Below are 15,329 nucleotides of genomic sequence, written 5' to 3'. Positions count from 1 at the left end.
TATTTTATTTTAATTTTTTAATTTTAAAAAGTGTATCTTAAATCCTTTATCTTTAATATCGTTAGTTTCATCATCAAAAATTTTTACATCAAACTTTTAAATATTGATAAAATGTTATCAAATATTGACATATTAGGATTAATTTTTTAAAATAACAATAATTGACACAAAAAAAATCACTTAAAACTAACAGTGTTAAGATTAAAATATTAAAAAAGTACTTTATAAAATTAAAGGATTAAATTAAAATTTTATATAAAGTTAGAAAATAAAAAATATACTTTAGACTATTAAGAATATATGTTTCCAAAATTATCATGTGCATAAAATAAATGTAACGTGCAATTAGAATAACAAAATTCATTAAAAACATTTTGTTCCAAGATTATTAGAAAACTTAATGATGAACATCTAAGGGATATCATCCAAACATTAGTTGGAAGGTTAAAAAATGCTGATTCCAATTAGTTCACAATGATTTTACTGCAAATAGAGAGGTCGTTTATTTTTCTCATCCTTTCTTATTATAATCTGATTCCAAGTTTTCAACATCGGAGCAAAATGTTAGATCAACCAGGGTAGGTACACCTTTAGTTGACTTTTATTTTCTTTAGAGAGAGTCAAACCAAAACCCAATTTCATATGTGAATGTATCTAAATTTTTTTGTTAGATTCAACATTTATCACTAAGTTAAAAGGTATAGCTATTACTCAGGACACAATTGTTATTAGCATATTGCGCTAACATATACATTGTATTTCAATTTAATTCTCACCCCCTCAAGTTTAATGACAATTTAGTCCCCTAATTATTTATGAAAAATTAATTAATGACAATGATATACAGTATTATTTGTTATCAAAAGATATTAAACAATTGTCGTGGATGATTGTTATTTTAAAGTGTTCTAATTCCGTAATTAACTAGAGAGATAATATTACTTTAATTAGCATTACTTTAATTAGCATTTCAATTACTAGATTTCTCAAACAAACAAGCAAAAAGAGCTTAGGTGTTTCTCTAATTCAAACAAACAAGGGTAACCGAAAAAAGAACAAAGGAGACTAAATTGCTCTCTTGACTGAAACATACAGGTCACAAGTACAATCTAGCCAATTATCAATTATTGCAGGTCAATTCTGCAGAAAATTGAACAGGGTCTGTAGCTTAGAAACTCAAGCTAATTTCAAAATCATTTGTCTTATAATATCATACATAAGAATCTAATGACTTGAGATTAGTGAACCAACACCATTCTTGGCTGTAGTTCTCTGCTCCCAAGTGTTATCCTAAGGAATCAATAAATCCATTCTTATTGATATATCGAAGTTCAAGAATACTTAGAAACTTTATCTAATTTATTACTTTAGTCCATTCTCTGTAGGAATCAGTAACTGAATTGCTGCTATCCTATGCACTTCCTATGATTGCTTGGTAGGTGTGATGTTAAGGTCTAGTCCAATGTTCAATCCATTGTAAGCAATAGGAGCGTACATCCACAGATCATCAGAGCTCAGAAGCTGTCAAGAGTTAAATTGAAAATGTGAGAAAACAAAGAAATAATCTAATCATTATCTTTCGTTTTCATATGCAAAGTAAAGTTGCTTTTCATGCAGTTACCTTTATTTGAAGCTGTAAAAACTTCACATATTGAACTGCTTCTTCAAGCATGGTGCTTATATCCACCTGCAATTCATCAAGGAAGAGAAGTTCAGAATATAAGCATCTAGATCAAAGGTTTTAACAAGAGTAAAACATCATTTGCTCTCAATCAAAGATAATTTCCCAGGGAGCCAGTTAACAATGACGTTGGACCAAAATGGAGTTTATAGCCATAGTTAAATTGCGATTGAGGAAGAGAAATCTACCTTAGTTCCATTGGGGACAAGGTTCTGTAGAATTCTCAGCCTTTCGTTTATTCTTTCTCTTCTTCTCTGCACAATGCAGAAGGAAAACCTCTTAGCTCTTCTTTGCCTTTAGAAAAAATGGATAGATAGAAACTCCATTTACCGGGCACTTACTCTTGCATATATGCTCTGTGGATCAGTGGCAGGATTTTTAGCAGACATTGATTTGCCATTAGACTTGAGAGATGCAGAAGTTTTAGGACTTGAACATGAAGTGGACCCCACGTTTAGCTCCTGAGAAGCATTGGAATCATCCTCTGAGCAGCAACTGCTCGAGCTCTGCCTCTGAAAACTCCCATCTTCTTCATTTTTGCGCATAGATTCAGATTTTGCATTCTTCTTTGATTTAACATTCCTCTTGTTCTTCGACACCTGCATAATAAAAAGAACACACTGGCTTAAATTCTGCCAGAGGAAGGGGGAAAAAAGTTTGACGTGAAGGGCATGTTGTTTTAACATTAGGTTACCTCGCATGAGCTCCTAGACCTTTTCTCTGACTTCTCCGGATTGGTGCTTGTACCCTTGTCAGCTGGTTCAGAACAAACAAGTGCTTCAAATTCCTGATTAGCCTGAAAGGTCTTGTCATCAGCAGCAAGAACCCTTTTAACTGGGTCCAGACCTGACTCTTCATCGGTATTATTTTCATTTATCTGTTGGCTCAAATGGTCATTGCTTTGAACACTATACAGGACAAGTTTGGCATTACCCAGAGAAAAATCCATAGACACAGAATCACAATTGGTTAATGGATCATTAGGGTGGTAGTTAACACCACTATCAGTGCTGGAGCTATTGCCTTGTGAGAAACAGAAAAAATTAGCGCTAGCATTAGCATCACTGGAAGGAAAATATGTAGTGTTGTTGTTGATGCCTGCCACGCTCACAACTGTTGATTCTTGTCCAGGCCAAAATGCATATGGAAATTCCAAAGTGGAATTTTCATATACTAGCCCTTCTGGGACTGAACAGTTGCTACCAAGAAGTTGATTCAAAAAATCAGCTTCCTCAGCTGTGTATAATCCACTAAGAGAACTCCACTCTTCAGAAATCCTCCCAGAAGCCTCCATTGTCTTTGAAGCTGTTCTATTTTTTCCCCCCTCAGAAGAAGCCAAGATTCTGTTTCTTTGCCTCTCTAGAGAAGTGAGATGTGTGTTCCTCTATTTATACCCAACTAGCATAAATGAAATAGAAGACAGGGATTGGTTTCATTATCACCAATAATCAGCATGAGACAAAGTCCTAGTACGGTGGAATCAAATTTCAGACCCAAGCCCTTGATGGGACCACTTGAAATTCTCAGAGGACCCACTTCAAGCACTTGGTCTGCATTAAAATAATTAATCATCTGGACAGGCAAGAGAGAAGCACAATGGTCAAATATTGCACAGCAGACTGAGATGGGGGAGAGAGAGTTACAACTGTCAATTTGGAGACGTGGGGTTGGGGAATGAATATGATATTTGGGTTTAGAGAGAATGAAAAGGACATCTGAAGAAGGACGGCTTTGAGATCGTGGGGGTAAGTCCGAGATTATTAAAAAGGCTAAGAAAACCAGACAGGGTTATCTTGCTAACTGGATTTGTCTGCAGCAAAGCTGTAAGATGAAAATCCTAGCTACCACATTAATATTTCTGTTCAAGAATATAACTCAGACTTTCCAGAAGGTATGTGATGAAGGACTGAGTATATATGAATTTGCAGACAGTACGTGGATAGATGTAAAAGAAGATTCCTCTGCCTAGATTATCAATTTTAGGGATTTGCTACGTATTTTAGGTTAATGTTGAGTTGGTGAACATGGCAATCTTAGGAACGAGGAAGTTTTTGGGGCATACCTTCCCCTTTTCAAACAAGCCTCCATTCTGTTATATTCGACAACTTGAACTGCCTTCTGTCCTATCTCTTTTGAAAGATATGAAAAGTTTAGTTCAACATGTTACGGCAACAAAAAGAGGCACTTGTAAACCATACATTCTATTAATTATTTCTGTAACTTTTTCTTTACTCTTTAAGATTACTTGGTATCCCAATCCCACCCATTAAAAGGGACAAAACTCTCTTGCCAAATATTTAACGTGATTACATTTCTAGAGCTTAAATTTGAAACATTCGATCGAACTATTACAATTTTCTATCAATTAAACTAAGATCTTATTTGATGATAAAGTATATTTTTTTATTTAAAAATATAAGATATTTTTTAAAAAATTAAATGTTTAAATGTCTTTTGGGATGTAATTATTATTTTTTTTTTAAAAGTGCTCTTATTGATGAATGACTTTGTATTTATTGTAGAGTGTTTAATATGGGTAAATATAGAAAAATAGGATTAATTTAAAAGTAGGTAATTATTTTATTGAGAGTGAAATTCTGTTAAAAATGCCTTACATTTTTAAATTGAGAGAGTATATGTTTTGACTCCTCACCTTCATCCATTCTTTTAAAATAAGATCTTAAACATAATAGAGATAATGGCATAGAGAAAAACATATAGGTCCAAACATACACAAATATCCTCAACCTTTGATTAGACCATAAGCATTTAATAATAAGCGAACAAATGGGTAACACACTCGCTAACACAAATGATTAAAGATATCCATGAGTTTTTTTTTTTTTGTAAAAAAAGGTATGCAAGAGAACTCTACTTTCAAATAGAGTCCTTAGAGTCTTGCTTAGGCATATTCAATGCATCCATACTTATCTATTTATGTATTCCTTTTAGACCATAATATAAGTTACTGTTGACTAATTGATTTTTTAAAAAAATTGATTAAAATATTAAATTTTTAAATTTTTTTACAGCTTTTCAATCCCCTTAAATGGAATAAACATAATAATTGATTTATTCAAAACACTTTCATTTAATTATCATTAAAAAATTGATATTAGTGATGGATAAATCTGACACTAAATAGCATAATTTGTTACTAATTTTTAATCTTGTGATGAAAATTTCTGTTACCAAATTCATTAAAAATATATCATCATTAATCCATGGAATAAATATATGTCTGTCACAAATTTTTAGAGTTTTTTTTGTAACAAAAATAAATAAATTTTGGAACCCATTTGTTTTTCCTTGTCTTCTCTAGCTACTCGACTTGAACTCCTGACCTCTCATGCTTTATATGAGAGAGCACAATTTTTACTTCATAGAACGTGCCTCTCCTTTGTTTGACTCATTCAAAACATTCTCATTAATTAATTACTTGGATGGAATATAATAAAGTAAAAATATAATTAAAATATATATATAGCATACATGATGTATATTTTGAATTAAGTGAGGGTTTTAAAAATATCTTATGTTATAATCTAGAAGCAATATATATATATATATATATTATTCGTTAATATCACGGTTAAAAGTTGTGCAAAAATTCTCCGTGAGAAAGAAGGAATAAGTGTGGGTGAAAAATAGAATTGCTATATGAGAATTCTTAAACCATGTTTAGTACTTGAAAAAATATTTTTTAAAAATTAAATAAATAAGAAAATAAAATAATTACATTTCTCATTTGTTAAAAAAAATATTTTTTTACTCACCAAACATTATATTACTCGACTCCACATTCTTTCTTATTGATTCATATTTTATACGAGGGGGCCCTATACATCAATATGACTCATTAATTAAACCCTCAAAACTCATAATAAGAATAATGAGTGCGCACAGTATAATCTCGTTTGAAGCAAACCAGCTTACTTTCTCACTCGAAAGTAATAGCGTTTTTTTCAAAACAAAAAAAAAAAAAAGTGTCTGAGCTATTTTAGCAACAACAAAAAATATAGGGAGAATTACATTCAACCCCCTTCCAAGAAAATTTATCACAAGTAAGGACTAATAACAAATCATGTTCATATTTTAACAACAATTCATTTAATATTGATCCTTATCTATAATTAATTCCTTTAAAAAGGAGCTGGATGTAATTTTTTTCAAAAATTATACCAGTGAAAAAAAAAGTTGTATTCAGTGCTCACCAGCCATGACATGGCTGGTTTTCAAGCCCTATAATATAAGCTTACGCGTAAAATCTAGCGTCAAAGATACTTCCTCCAAAGCAAAAACCCAGTGTCAAATAACACACATACTAAGCAACACTTATTTGTTTATTTATTTTCAATTTTTCTCCTTATTAAATTATTAAGTTTTTTAAAACGGAATTTTAATTTAATCCAACTAATGAGGACTATATATATAAATACATACTTACGCTTGTTTATTATTTGTGATACTTAGAGCCTGCCATGTATAGCACAAACACACGCCCTTTGCGGTGGTACGTGGCATTAATTTGTACGTCTATATAAATTGAATACAAGTTTAATTAATTTTTTGGTGGGAATCAAAATCTTATCATTCCACAAGTATTCTTTTTGTTTGTACTTTCATTCTATAAATAATTAATCTGATTTTATTCCTCTCGCATGCTAACATATTTTAGATTAATCATCATCCTCGTCATGTTATTAATTCATGTCATGATTTATTTATATGGGTCGGCAGGCAAAGGATTTTAATTTGTGGGGAATATTTATATAATAATAACATGATAAGGCTGGCACTATTTGATTAATATTATCCTTATCATTAATATAACCTTTACTATTTTTAAGAGAAAAACACTCTGCAGAAAATTGTTTTATTACGTTTGAATAATGCGTGTTTTATATATATATATATAATTGTTACTTTCTAGAAAAGGAATAATGAGTTGGTTAAGCGGTGCATATTAATCTATTTTCTGTTGCATTTCCTGCATGCAACACGTTAAAGCATTATTTTAGTCTCATTAATTATTCTCAATCATATTTACTTTTCTAACAAATTTATTGCCGCTTATCTAATGGGTTACATTTACTCTTGGACTTTCCGTTTTCATTTCCGACAAGTAATTTGACTAAAAAAAAAAAAAAACCAAAGCCAAATTCATGATGGGGAGCTGAAATTTGAGCAAAATTAAATTAATAATTATATACACGCGGATTCCAGTTGTCTATTTGAAAATGAATATCAATTTTTTGACCAAAAGATGAATATCAATTTAAAGTCTACTTCAATTATCAAAAAGAAAGGGTGACAATTTGCATTTTGTAAAGATAGAGAAAGGAAGAATAAAGAAATTAATACAAAATCTACTCTTTTTTTTATCATAAATGCAAAGAGATTACTCCTTCTAAACCACAATATAAAGCATTTTTCATAAGTCTTGTTTAGTCCAAAATATAGGATATTAAACAATTTTTATAATTATTTTTCAAACCAAATCTGTATTTTATTTATTACTCTTCTTTTTGAAAAAAAAATGATACATTATAAATTTAATTATCATTATCAAAGTACTTATACAAAATATTTAATAAGGATAAAATTGAAAAGATGTAAATTTTTTTTAAGAAATTAAGGTTTTAACTAATATTTTTTTTAACTGTAAATCAGTTATCAATGTCTTATATTTTGACCTAAAGGAAGTATAAGTTATAACTACAATTATGAAATATGAAACTACACACAATCACGTTTTTGTATCACTATTTCATGAATGTATGATGTGCTTATTGACCTAAATAGAGAGAATAAATTTGGTCTCTCAAGTTTAATTTGTATCAATCTTACTATTTCTTAAATTATCATGTTAGTCTTTTAAATTTTTAAAAACAAATTAAATCTCAAATTAATCTAATATGTAAAATATATTGATGATTTAACATATATATGTAGCTAAATAGGAATAAATTAGCTTTTGAATTAGTTTAATTTTTATTAATTTGGTCTCTTACACTGCATTTTTTGTTTCTTTATTTTTTGAAATTTCTGAGTATGTTTTTTCTACCTAAATGTAATTATATTTCTTTTCATTTATCTACATTCTTGTCATCAATATTTAATTTGTTATCAATTTAGCAAATTTCAATAATTTTACCTCTTCTTTATACAATAAGAACCAAATCATTAATTGATATAAACTTTAGATACTAAATTGACAAAAATTAAATTCAAAAAATCAAATCAATAAGTGAAACAAACTTAAAGGATTAAAGTTTTATTATCTCAATTAAACAATAATGCTTTAATTTCTCATATCATTTATCTGTTTTTCTCTTGTAATGTATTTTTAAACAATATTATAAGGAAAAAAATTTATATGCATTTTTTATATTTATTTTATTAGATTATATAATTAAACACAACAAAGTATGAGTTTTTAATAATAAATTAAATATAATTTTACAATCAAAAAATAAATAAATATATAATTTCAATAAATAACTATTCCCTCTGTTAAAAAACATAAAATATTTTTTTGAAGAATTAAATGTTTAAAAATATAAAATATTTTTAATCTTTTGAGGTGTAATCATTGCTTTTTTTCAAAAATGCCCCTATTGATAGTGACTTTATATTTATTATAGGGTGATTAATAGGGATAAATATGAAAAGATAAAATTAATTTGAAAGTAAGTAACTATTTTATTTGAAATAACAATTAATTAAAAATATCTTACATTTTTTAACGGGGGGAGTATATAATTTTAAATTTTTTTCCAATATATAATTTTAAAATTAAACACACGCTTGTTATATTTTTACATTAAACATTAAGTTAGTTTAATTAAAACTTTTAAGTACAAGAATAAAAGGTATTGTAAGATTATATACATATTATATGAGAGAATAAATTATAAATTATAAACTTTTATTTATTTAGGGCCATTAGGTTTAACAGCGCAAGAGAAAGAACATCATTTTATAATTCCAATCTTGTGTCATGTGGATGAGGGGATCATGGCTCCAACATCTTCATTTAAAAAGAAAAATTAAAAGAATCTCAACGTTCATGTTAGTGCAATATTTTATAAGCACAAGATGCAAAATTTCCAACAACATTATATCATATGACACCCCCTTTACTCAGACTTTTAATCAATTTGTTTTCATGTGCGTGTAAATGTTTCGATCTCTTTAATAAAATGACACTCCAAAAATAACGATAGTTCCAAATTTTTTACTATTTTATATAATTTTTATTTTTATTTTATTAAAAAAAATCAATACGATAGACTGCTTTAATTAATTTCATTAATAAGTACAGCTTAAACTACCAAGTTATTATATATGAGAATAATGAGTTTATGCAGAATGCTGTTTTATACATGATGTTCTTGACCTTAGATGCACTTGACTCCTTGAGTAATCAAGATTATGTTGGTTAAATATTTGTGTACTAAGGTTCATTGGTTTGAGCGGCAGAAAATTAATTTTTAATGAAAATTTGAGTTCAAATTTTAGAAATATTTTTAAAAATGTACTATCTTAATTTTCTGCTTCACTTAGTTATGTTATTTAAAACTAATCAAATTAACTAAAATTTACTACGATTTTTAAAGACGAAATATTTATTTAATCGAGAAATGTAAAATATTTTATGAATTAATCCTTGGTAAATGTTTTTGCGTATCAACTGTACTATTTAGTGTTGGCCCTTTCACTCTATATTTTTGGCTCCTCTAGCATATAATTTATAGAGTCTGATTAGTCTATTTCAATTATTAATTTATATATAATTAACAACTTAATTCTGTACTTCCATGACTTCCTCGTGCGGCTTATCAGTAAATTAATACTAACAACTAATTAATTGCTCAATGATGAAGAAAATAATAGCGGACTATACACCATTCATTTCAATTAAAATATAATTATACGTCTTTATAAGTCCAGAAAATATAGAATGATTTAGAAAATAAAATTGGAGCAGCATATTAATTTATCAAACAGAGAATTCTTAACAATAAAATACTAAACAGAAAAAATATATAATTATTGGCCAAAAAATGAAAGTATATAATTAGAAATTTATTTTTGTCTTTCTTTATTCTTTTGGTCAAATGGCAGGTACGAAGCAGACAAGTGATGGGGATGGTTTATGGACCAAGCATCCCTCTTCCATTCAATAACCTTTAATTAGATATAATTTTTAACTGAATTAAAAAGTCAACTCACCTCTAAATTATTTATTTAGAAATATGTAAGACTTTAAATTTATTTTTTATATAATATTTTTTTAAATAATGTTTTAAAATTATTTTATCCTGACTTTTACTATTAACAAAAATCAACTTTAATCATTAGTTAGCTCAAAAATTACAAAAAAAGATTAGTAAATTTTTTTGTCCCTTTTTGTAATTTTTTAGATCATTCTTTATAATTTTTGAGTCACAATCTATAATTTTTGAATTCTTTTATATAATTTTTTAGATCTTTTTCTATAATTTTTGGATCAATTAACTGTTAAAGTTAATTTTTGTTAACATCAAGAGCCAAATTGCACTGTTTTTAAAAATTTAAGGAGAACGTTAAACAAAAAATAAGTTTAGATTCTCATATGCTTCTGAACTTATAGTTTAAAATTCATTTTCTACCACACACACACATCAATATTAATAGAAGGCAAAAGTGTGATTTTGATTCTTTAATTTTATAAAATTTTATTTTAATTTTTTAATTTTATAACGCATCTTTTAGTCCTTAAAACTTAACATCATTAGTTTTATCAAAAAAAAAAGTTAACATTAAACTTTTAAATATTAATAAAATATTATTAAATATTGATATATTAAGTTTAATTTTTTTTAAATAACAATAATTGACATAAAAAATTATTATTTGAAATAATAATATTAGGATTAAAGAATTTATAAAAAATATTTTATAAAAGTAAGATACTGACTTAAAAATTTATAAATATTTTATAAAAGTAAGAGACTAATTTAAAAATTTATATAAAATTAGAGAATTAAAAATGTAGTTCTGCCTTAATATATTGATGTATTGGTATTCCTATGATTATATGTTCATTACAGCTGGCCAAATGATTTTTTTTTCCCTCCAAAAGGCGTTCATTATAGAACTTCTCAAACATACTATTTGGGAGTGGAAAAAACTTTTACTAGAATAATTATTTTTAATATTAATTTACAAAGCAATTGTATGTATATGCTTTAAGCCTGATTATTTTGTTATAGGTAGCAGTTGGAAAAAAAAATTAAAATTCATATATATGGCATTTAGGAAAGGAAGCTTGATTGGAGAGTTATTTAAAAAAAAAAAAAAACCGTCCAACTATGGAAGAGGAGCATTGGCCAAAAAAAGAATGGAGGAAGATCAAAATTATATAAATTAATAACAAATTTGTTGCAGTCGTACGTTGTTATATAATTACTACTCCATCAACTTTAAAGTTATTCTTAAGCAATTTATTAATTGGTTAATAATAATATGTGTTTGAGCAGAACAGGCATGTAGATTGGAGACACAACTAAGGCTTGTCTTGCAGTGCTAGATGGAGACAGGAATATTCTGAATCAAACCAAATCACAATATTAAAGTTTTCAGGCTGATGAATATATATGTTCAAAAATATCATAATTACTTAATTAGATTAATGACCCTTGAATGTTAGTTTAAGGACTGTATATATAAATACATACACATGGAGAGTCATATCAGTTTTATATGTTCATGTCCTTTGCGCCAATGTCAATTCTTGTCTCAATAGTCTTGAGTGACTCTTCATAAATTTTCATACAAATCTCTGGATTATTAATTGTGTAACTATGTATATTATTATCAATTAATCCAGCTTGATTATACTTAATTAGTAATTAAAAGCGTGTGGAACTGTTAAAAATGGGTTTATGTTGTCCAGTTTTGAGCCATAGGGCTCAGACCAACGACTTAATTTCAATAAACATCAAATCACAAAATTCCTCAGATTGTGCTATCCTAATATGACAAATCTCAGGATGTATAGGAATTTAAATATTGATTTTCACAATTGACCGACATATAAATTGATTGATTAAACTGGAGAAGAATTTAATGTGTCTTTATCACACATGGACTTCAATATTTTCACACAACAAAATGTAGAGTTTATATATGCGTGTGTTATGAGATGATTATGTTATGTCTAATTTGGATTAACCTTCTTAATATGATTTTTTAATCCATAATATCCAAAGTCCAAACACTCAGACCTTGTTTATGGAGAATTGAGTCGTTTTCACTTAATCCAACCATATTGCGGATAAAAAGTGATTATACGTATAATTGTTAATATTATATCATGTCTAATCACTATTACATAAAACAAAAGAGAGTTTGAAAACATTTCAAATTTTGATTTCGTGGCGTTTATAAAATGTTACAAGTGTCGGAAGTCATCTAAGGTTTCATAAGAAGCTGCACTTAAAAGCCAAGGGATAGCACTTCTTCCGAAAAAATATTACCTCTGATACTTTTTAAAAAATAAAAAATAAAAAGAGTGGCGTTTCCACTTCACATTCAACAAAAAATTTAACAACGCCACTTTTTTAATAAATATATATATATATATATATAATATTTTATATAGCCATAATTTTGATGATATATAATTCAGGTTAAAAGTATTACCTTCAGGCGTATTTTTAGAAGATACTTTATATTAAAATGATCTATATTTATTAATATAAACATACATTAATTATTTTTCATTAATATAAATTATGATGGGTGATTTAGTAAATATACAATAAATACTTATTGAAATATGTGATTTTACTTATATAAAAAAATAAATAAAACATAATAATTTCTCCTGCAAATAAAAATGAAGGGAGTAGTTATTTGTGGGTTGATCAACAGTGTTTGAGTAACTAAGCTTTGTATTTTCATGTCTTTTGACCTGTCTTTCATTTTTTTTTTCTGAAAAAAGATACTTTATAGTTAAAATTTAACTATCAAGTATTTTTTTAATTATAAATAGGTTTGAAGGTAGTATATTTTTTTGGAGGTTAAAAGTCATTTTTATCCTTGAACTAACACAAAAAGTCACAAATACCTATGAACTTAACTATATGTCAATTCTGTCCCTTAACTTTAAAGATTCCTTCCATCATCGTTTTGATGTTAAAAACACTTAATGTTCATTAATTATCAGTAGATCTCACTATTTTTTAAAATATTTTTTCTTAGGTTAAGGGTCATTTTTTCCCCTCAACTCAAATATTTTATAATAAAAAATATTATAAAATATAATGTGGGCCCACTAATGATCAACTAACAAGAAAACGGCAGAGTGACAACAATGGGAATTTATAAAGTTGAATAACGGAGTTGACTCATGATTGAATTTAAGGGCATTTGTGACCTTTTGTGAACAATTTAGAGATAAAAATGACTCTTAACTCTTTTTTTCATCATTTTTTATTTTTTTTACAAAATAATTCAATGCTAAAAAATTTTTAGATATTACCTTTATTATCATCCTGACATTAAAAACACTTAACTTCTATTAGTTATCAGTAGATTTTACTATTTTTTATCAGGTTAAGTGTCATTTTTATTCCTCAACTCAAATATTTTATAATAAAAAATATTATCAAATATAATATGAGGCTCACTAATAGTTAACTAACGATGAGAAAATAACAGGGTGGCAATAGTAGAAATTTTTAAAATTAAAGAATAAAATTAATTTATAATTAAGTTTAAGGGTATTTGTGATTTTTTGTGTGCAATTTATTGATAAAAATCATTATTAACCTTTTTTTTGGTCCGTTTTATAATTTTTTTAAAAAATACTTCAATGCTAATTTTTTTTAAATATTACCCTTTTTTTTTCTCTAAGAAATCTTTCGCGGAGTTGACGTTGCACAAAGTGCGATAGATGATCATGAGCGCAAGGAAGTCAACAACATGTCCAGCTTTATTTTTGTTTGACTCAAGAATGGATTTTAATTTCTGCATCTTCTAGCGTATGAGCTCCTTTTTTAAATGATAGACTCGTGAAATTCAATGATTTTAAATTTAAACCAGTACAAGTCAAAATAGAAGAATTCCGAATCGAATTTTCCCCAAACAAAAATATTGAGTTGACTTTTAAAGTGAGAGGAGATTCTTTTGGTTAAGAGATCGGGTCAATTATTTGGATTTGATTTGAGCAATATACATATCAATCTGTTAATATAGAAAAAAAAAACAGAAACTTAAATTATCGAAATCAAATCTGAAGAATTAAAACTACTCAAACAATTAATCAGACCTCTTATTGAAATAATCCTTTTTTATTATTTCTTTGCTAAAAATTTTCTAAAAGGATTAATAAGATGATTAAAACAATTTGCTTAAAATAAATTATTATTTCAAATATTATATTTTAAAAATAAAATAAGATAAATTAAGTAACTGCCAACTATGATTAAAATGAACTTGGCTTCTTCATTTTTCCCTCTCTCCATTTCCTCTCTACTTCCCATCTTAACTATTAAATCTATTTTTGAATGGTTGAGATGTAAAATATAACTAATTTAATCTAAACTAAAATTCAAGATTTAGGATTATAATTAAAAAATAAAAAAATTAGTTTTATGAAACATTAAATATCAACTATTCAAAAATGAATCGAATAGTTGAGATGAGAAATAAAAAAAAATAGAGGGAGGGAAAAATAAAAAGAAGCCAAGTCCAATTAAAATAGGATAATTTTGGGTACTTTAATTGGACAAATCATAAATAATGTGGCTTACCTAGTCTGTCAAAAAATTTCTCTTGATTGACTTGTTCATGAGAACAGGTTAGAGTACTCATGAAGGACAATCAACCAGGATTTTTTCTCTCTTATTAATTATCGTTAATTCAACTTTGTAGTTGATAGGCTTTAGAGTCAAATTAATATACCATTCGCACAGTTAGTACCTTGATGCATTGTTAGATTAAAAAAATAATTAGTGATTTCATTTGGCCGGGAAAAATAATTTAGTGATACGAAAGGGATTATGCTTGCAATGATATCCACAGCCATAATGCCAATAATTAGATCAAAACAAGTACTATTCATTCAGTTTTCCATTTAGTTTGGAATTTTTTTTATTTAATGTTTTGAGGAATGACTAAGTAATTTTAGGAGAATGACACTTGGGTTAAAAAAATGAATTTAATAACAGTGAAATTTAAAAAAAACTACAAAAAACCCTTTAAATATTAATTAAAATAATTATAAATATAGATATCTCGATTATAAATAAGACATTAAAGTTTATAAATCAGTCCTATTGATTTACAATTATTTAAACTGATATTTGCAACTCATCCTTCAACTAAATTTTGAAGTCTAGCTGACATTAAATTCATCTTTTAGGACTAAATATCATCTCCCAACTCAAAATGGATACTTTTGGGAGTTGGGAGGAGAAAAGAAGGAAAAGAAACTCCAAAACCAGAAAGGGGAAAAGAAGATGCAGAATGAAAAAATAAATTATAATTTCTCTTCCCTTTGTTTCAATGAAATAAATAAAGTAAATTGAACAAAACTGCATATGTATTTTATTAATTTATTTTGGTTAAATGCTTTATTAGTCCTTAATATTTA

The 15,329-nt window shown here is 27.1% G+C and overlaps 1 protein-coding gene across 1 annotated transcript; it reads right to left on the bottom strand.

The window, feature by feature from the left end:
* Positions 1-1,182: 1,182 nt before the first annotated feature.
* LOC129292046 (transcription factor bHLH84-like) lies at positions 1,183-3,162 on the bottom strand. Its single transcript, XM_054929557.1, has 5 exons — positions 2,376-3,162; positions 2,023-2,280; positions 1,870-1,935; positions 1,622-1,687; positions 1,183-1,521 (listed from the first exon to the last, which is right to left on the bottom strand). The coding sequence occupies exons 1-5, from the start codon at positions 2,973-2,975 to the stop codon at positions 1,423-1,425; spliced, it is 1,089 nt and encodes a 362-aa protein (XP_054785532.1). The 5' UTR covers positions 2,976-3,162; the 3' UTR covers positions 1,183-1,422.
* Between the last annotated feature and the right edge of the window lie 12,167 nt (positions 3,163-15,329).

This window comes from Prosopis cineraria, unplaced genomic scaffold, assembly GCF_029017545.1.
Source record: "Prosopis cineraria cultivar Desert tree isolate PC_DT_omini unplaced genomic scaffold, ASM2901754v1 PC14, whole genome shotgun sequence".
NCBI classification, from domain to species: Eukaryota; Viridiplantae; Streptophyta; class Magnoliopsida; order Fabales; family Fabaceae; genus Prosopis; species Prosopis cineraria.
Note: the sequence above shows the minus strand (reverse complement) of the source record. Positions and strands in the feature narration are given on the sequence as shown.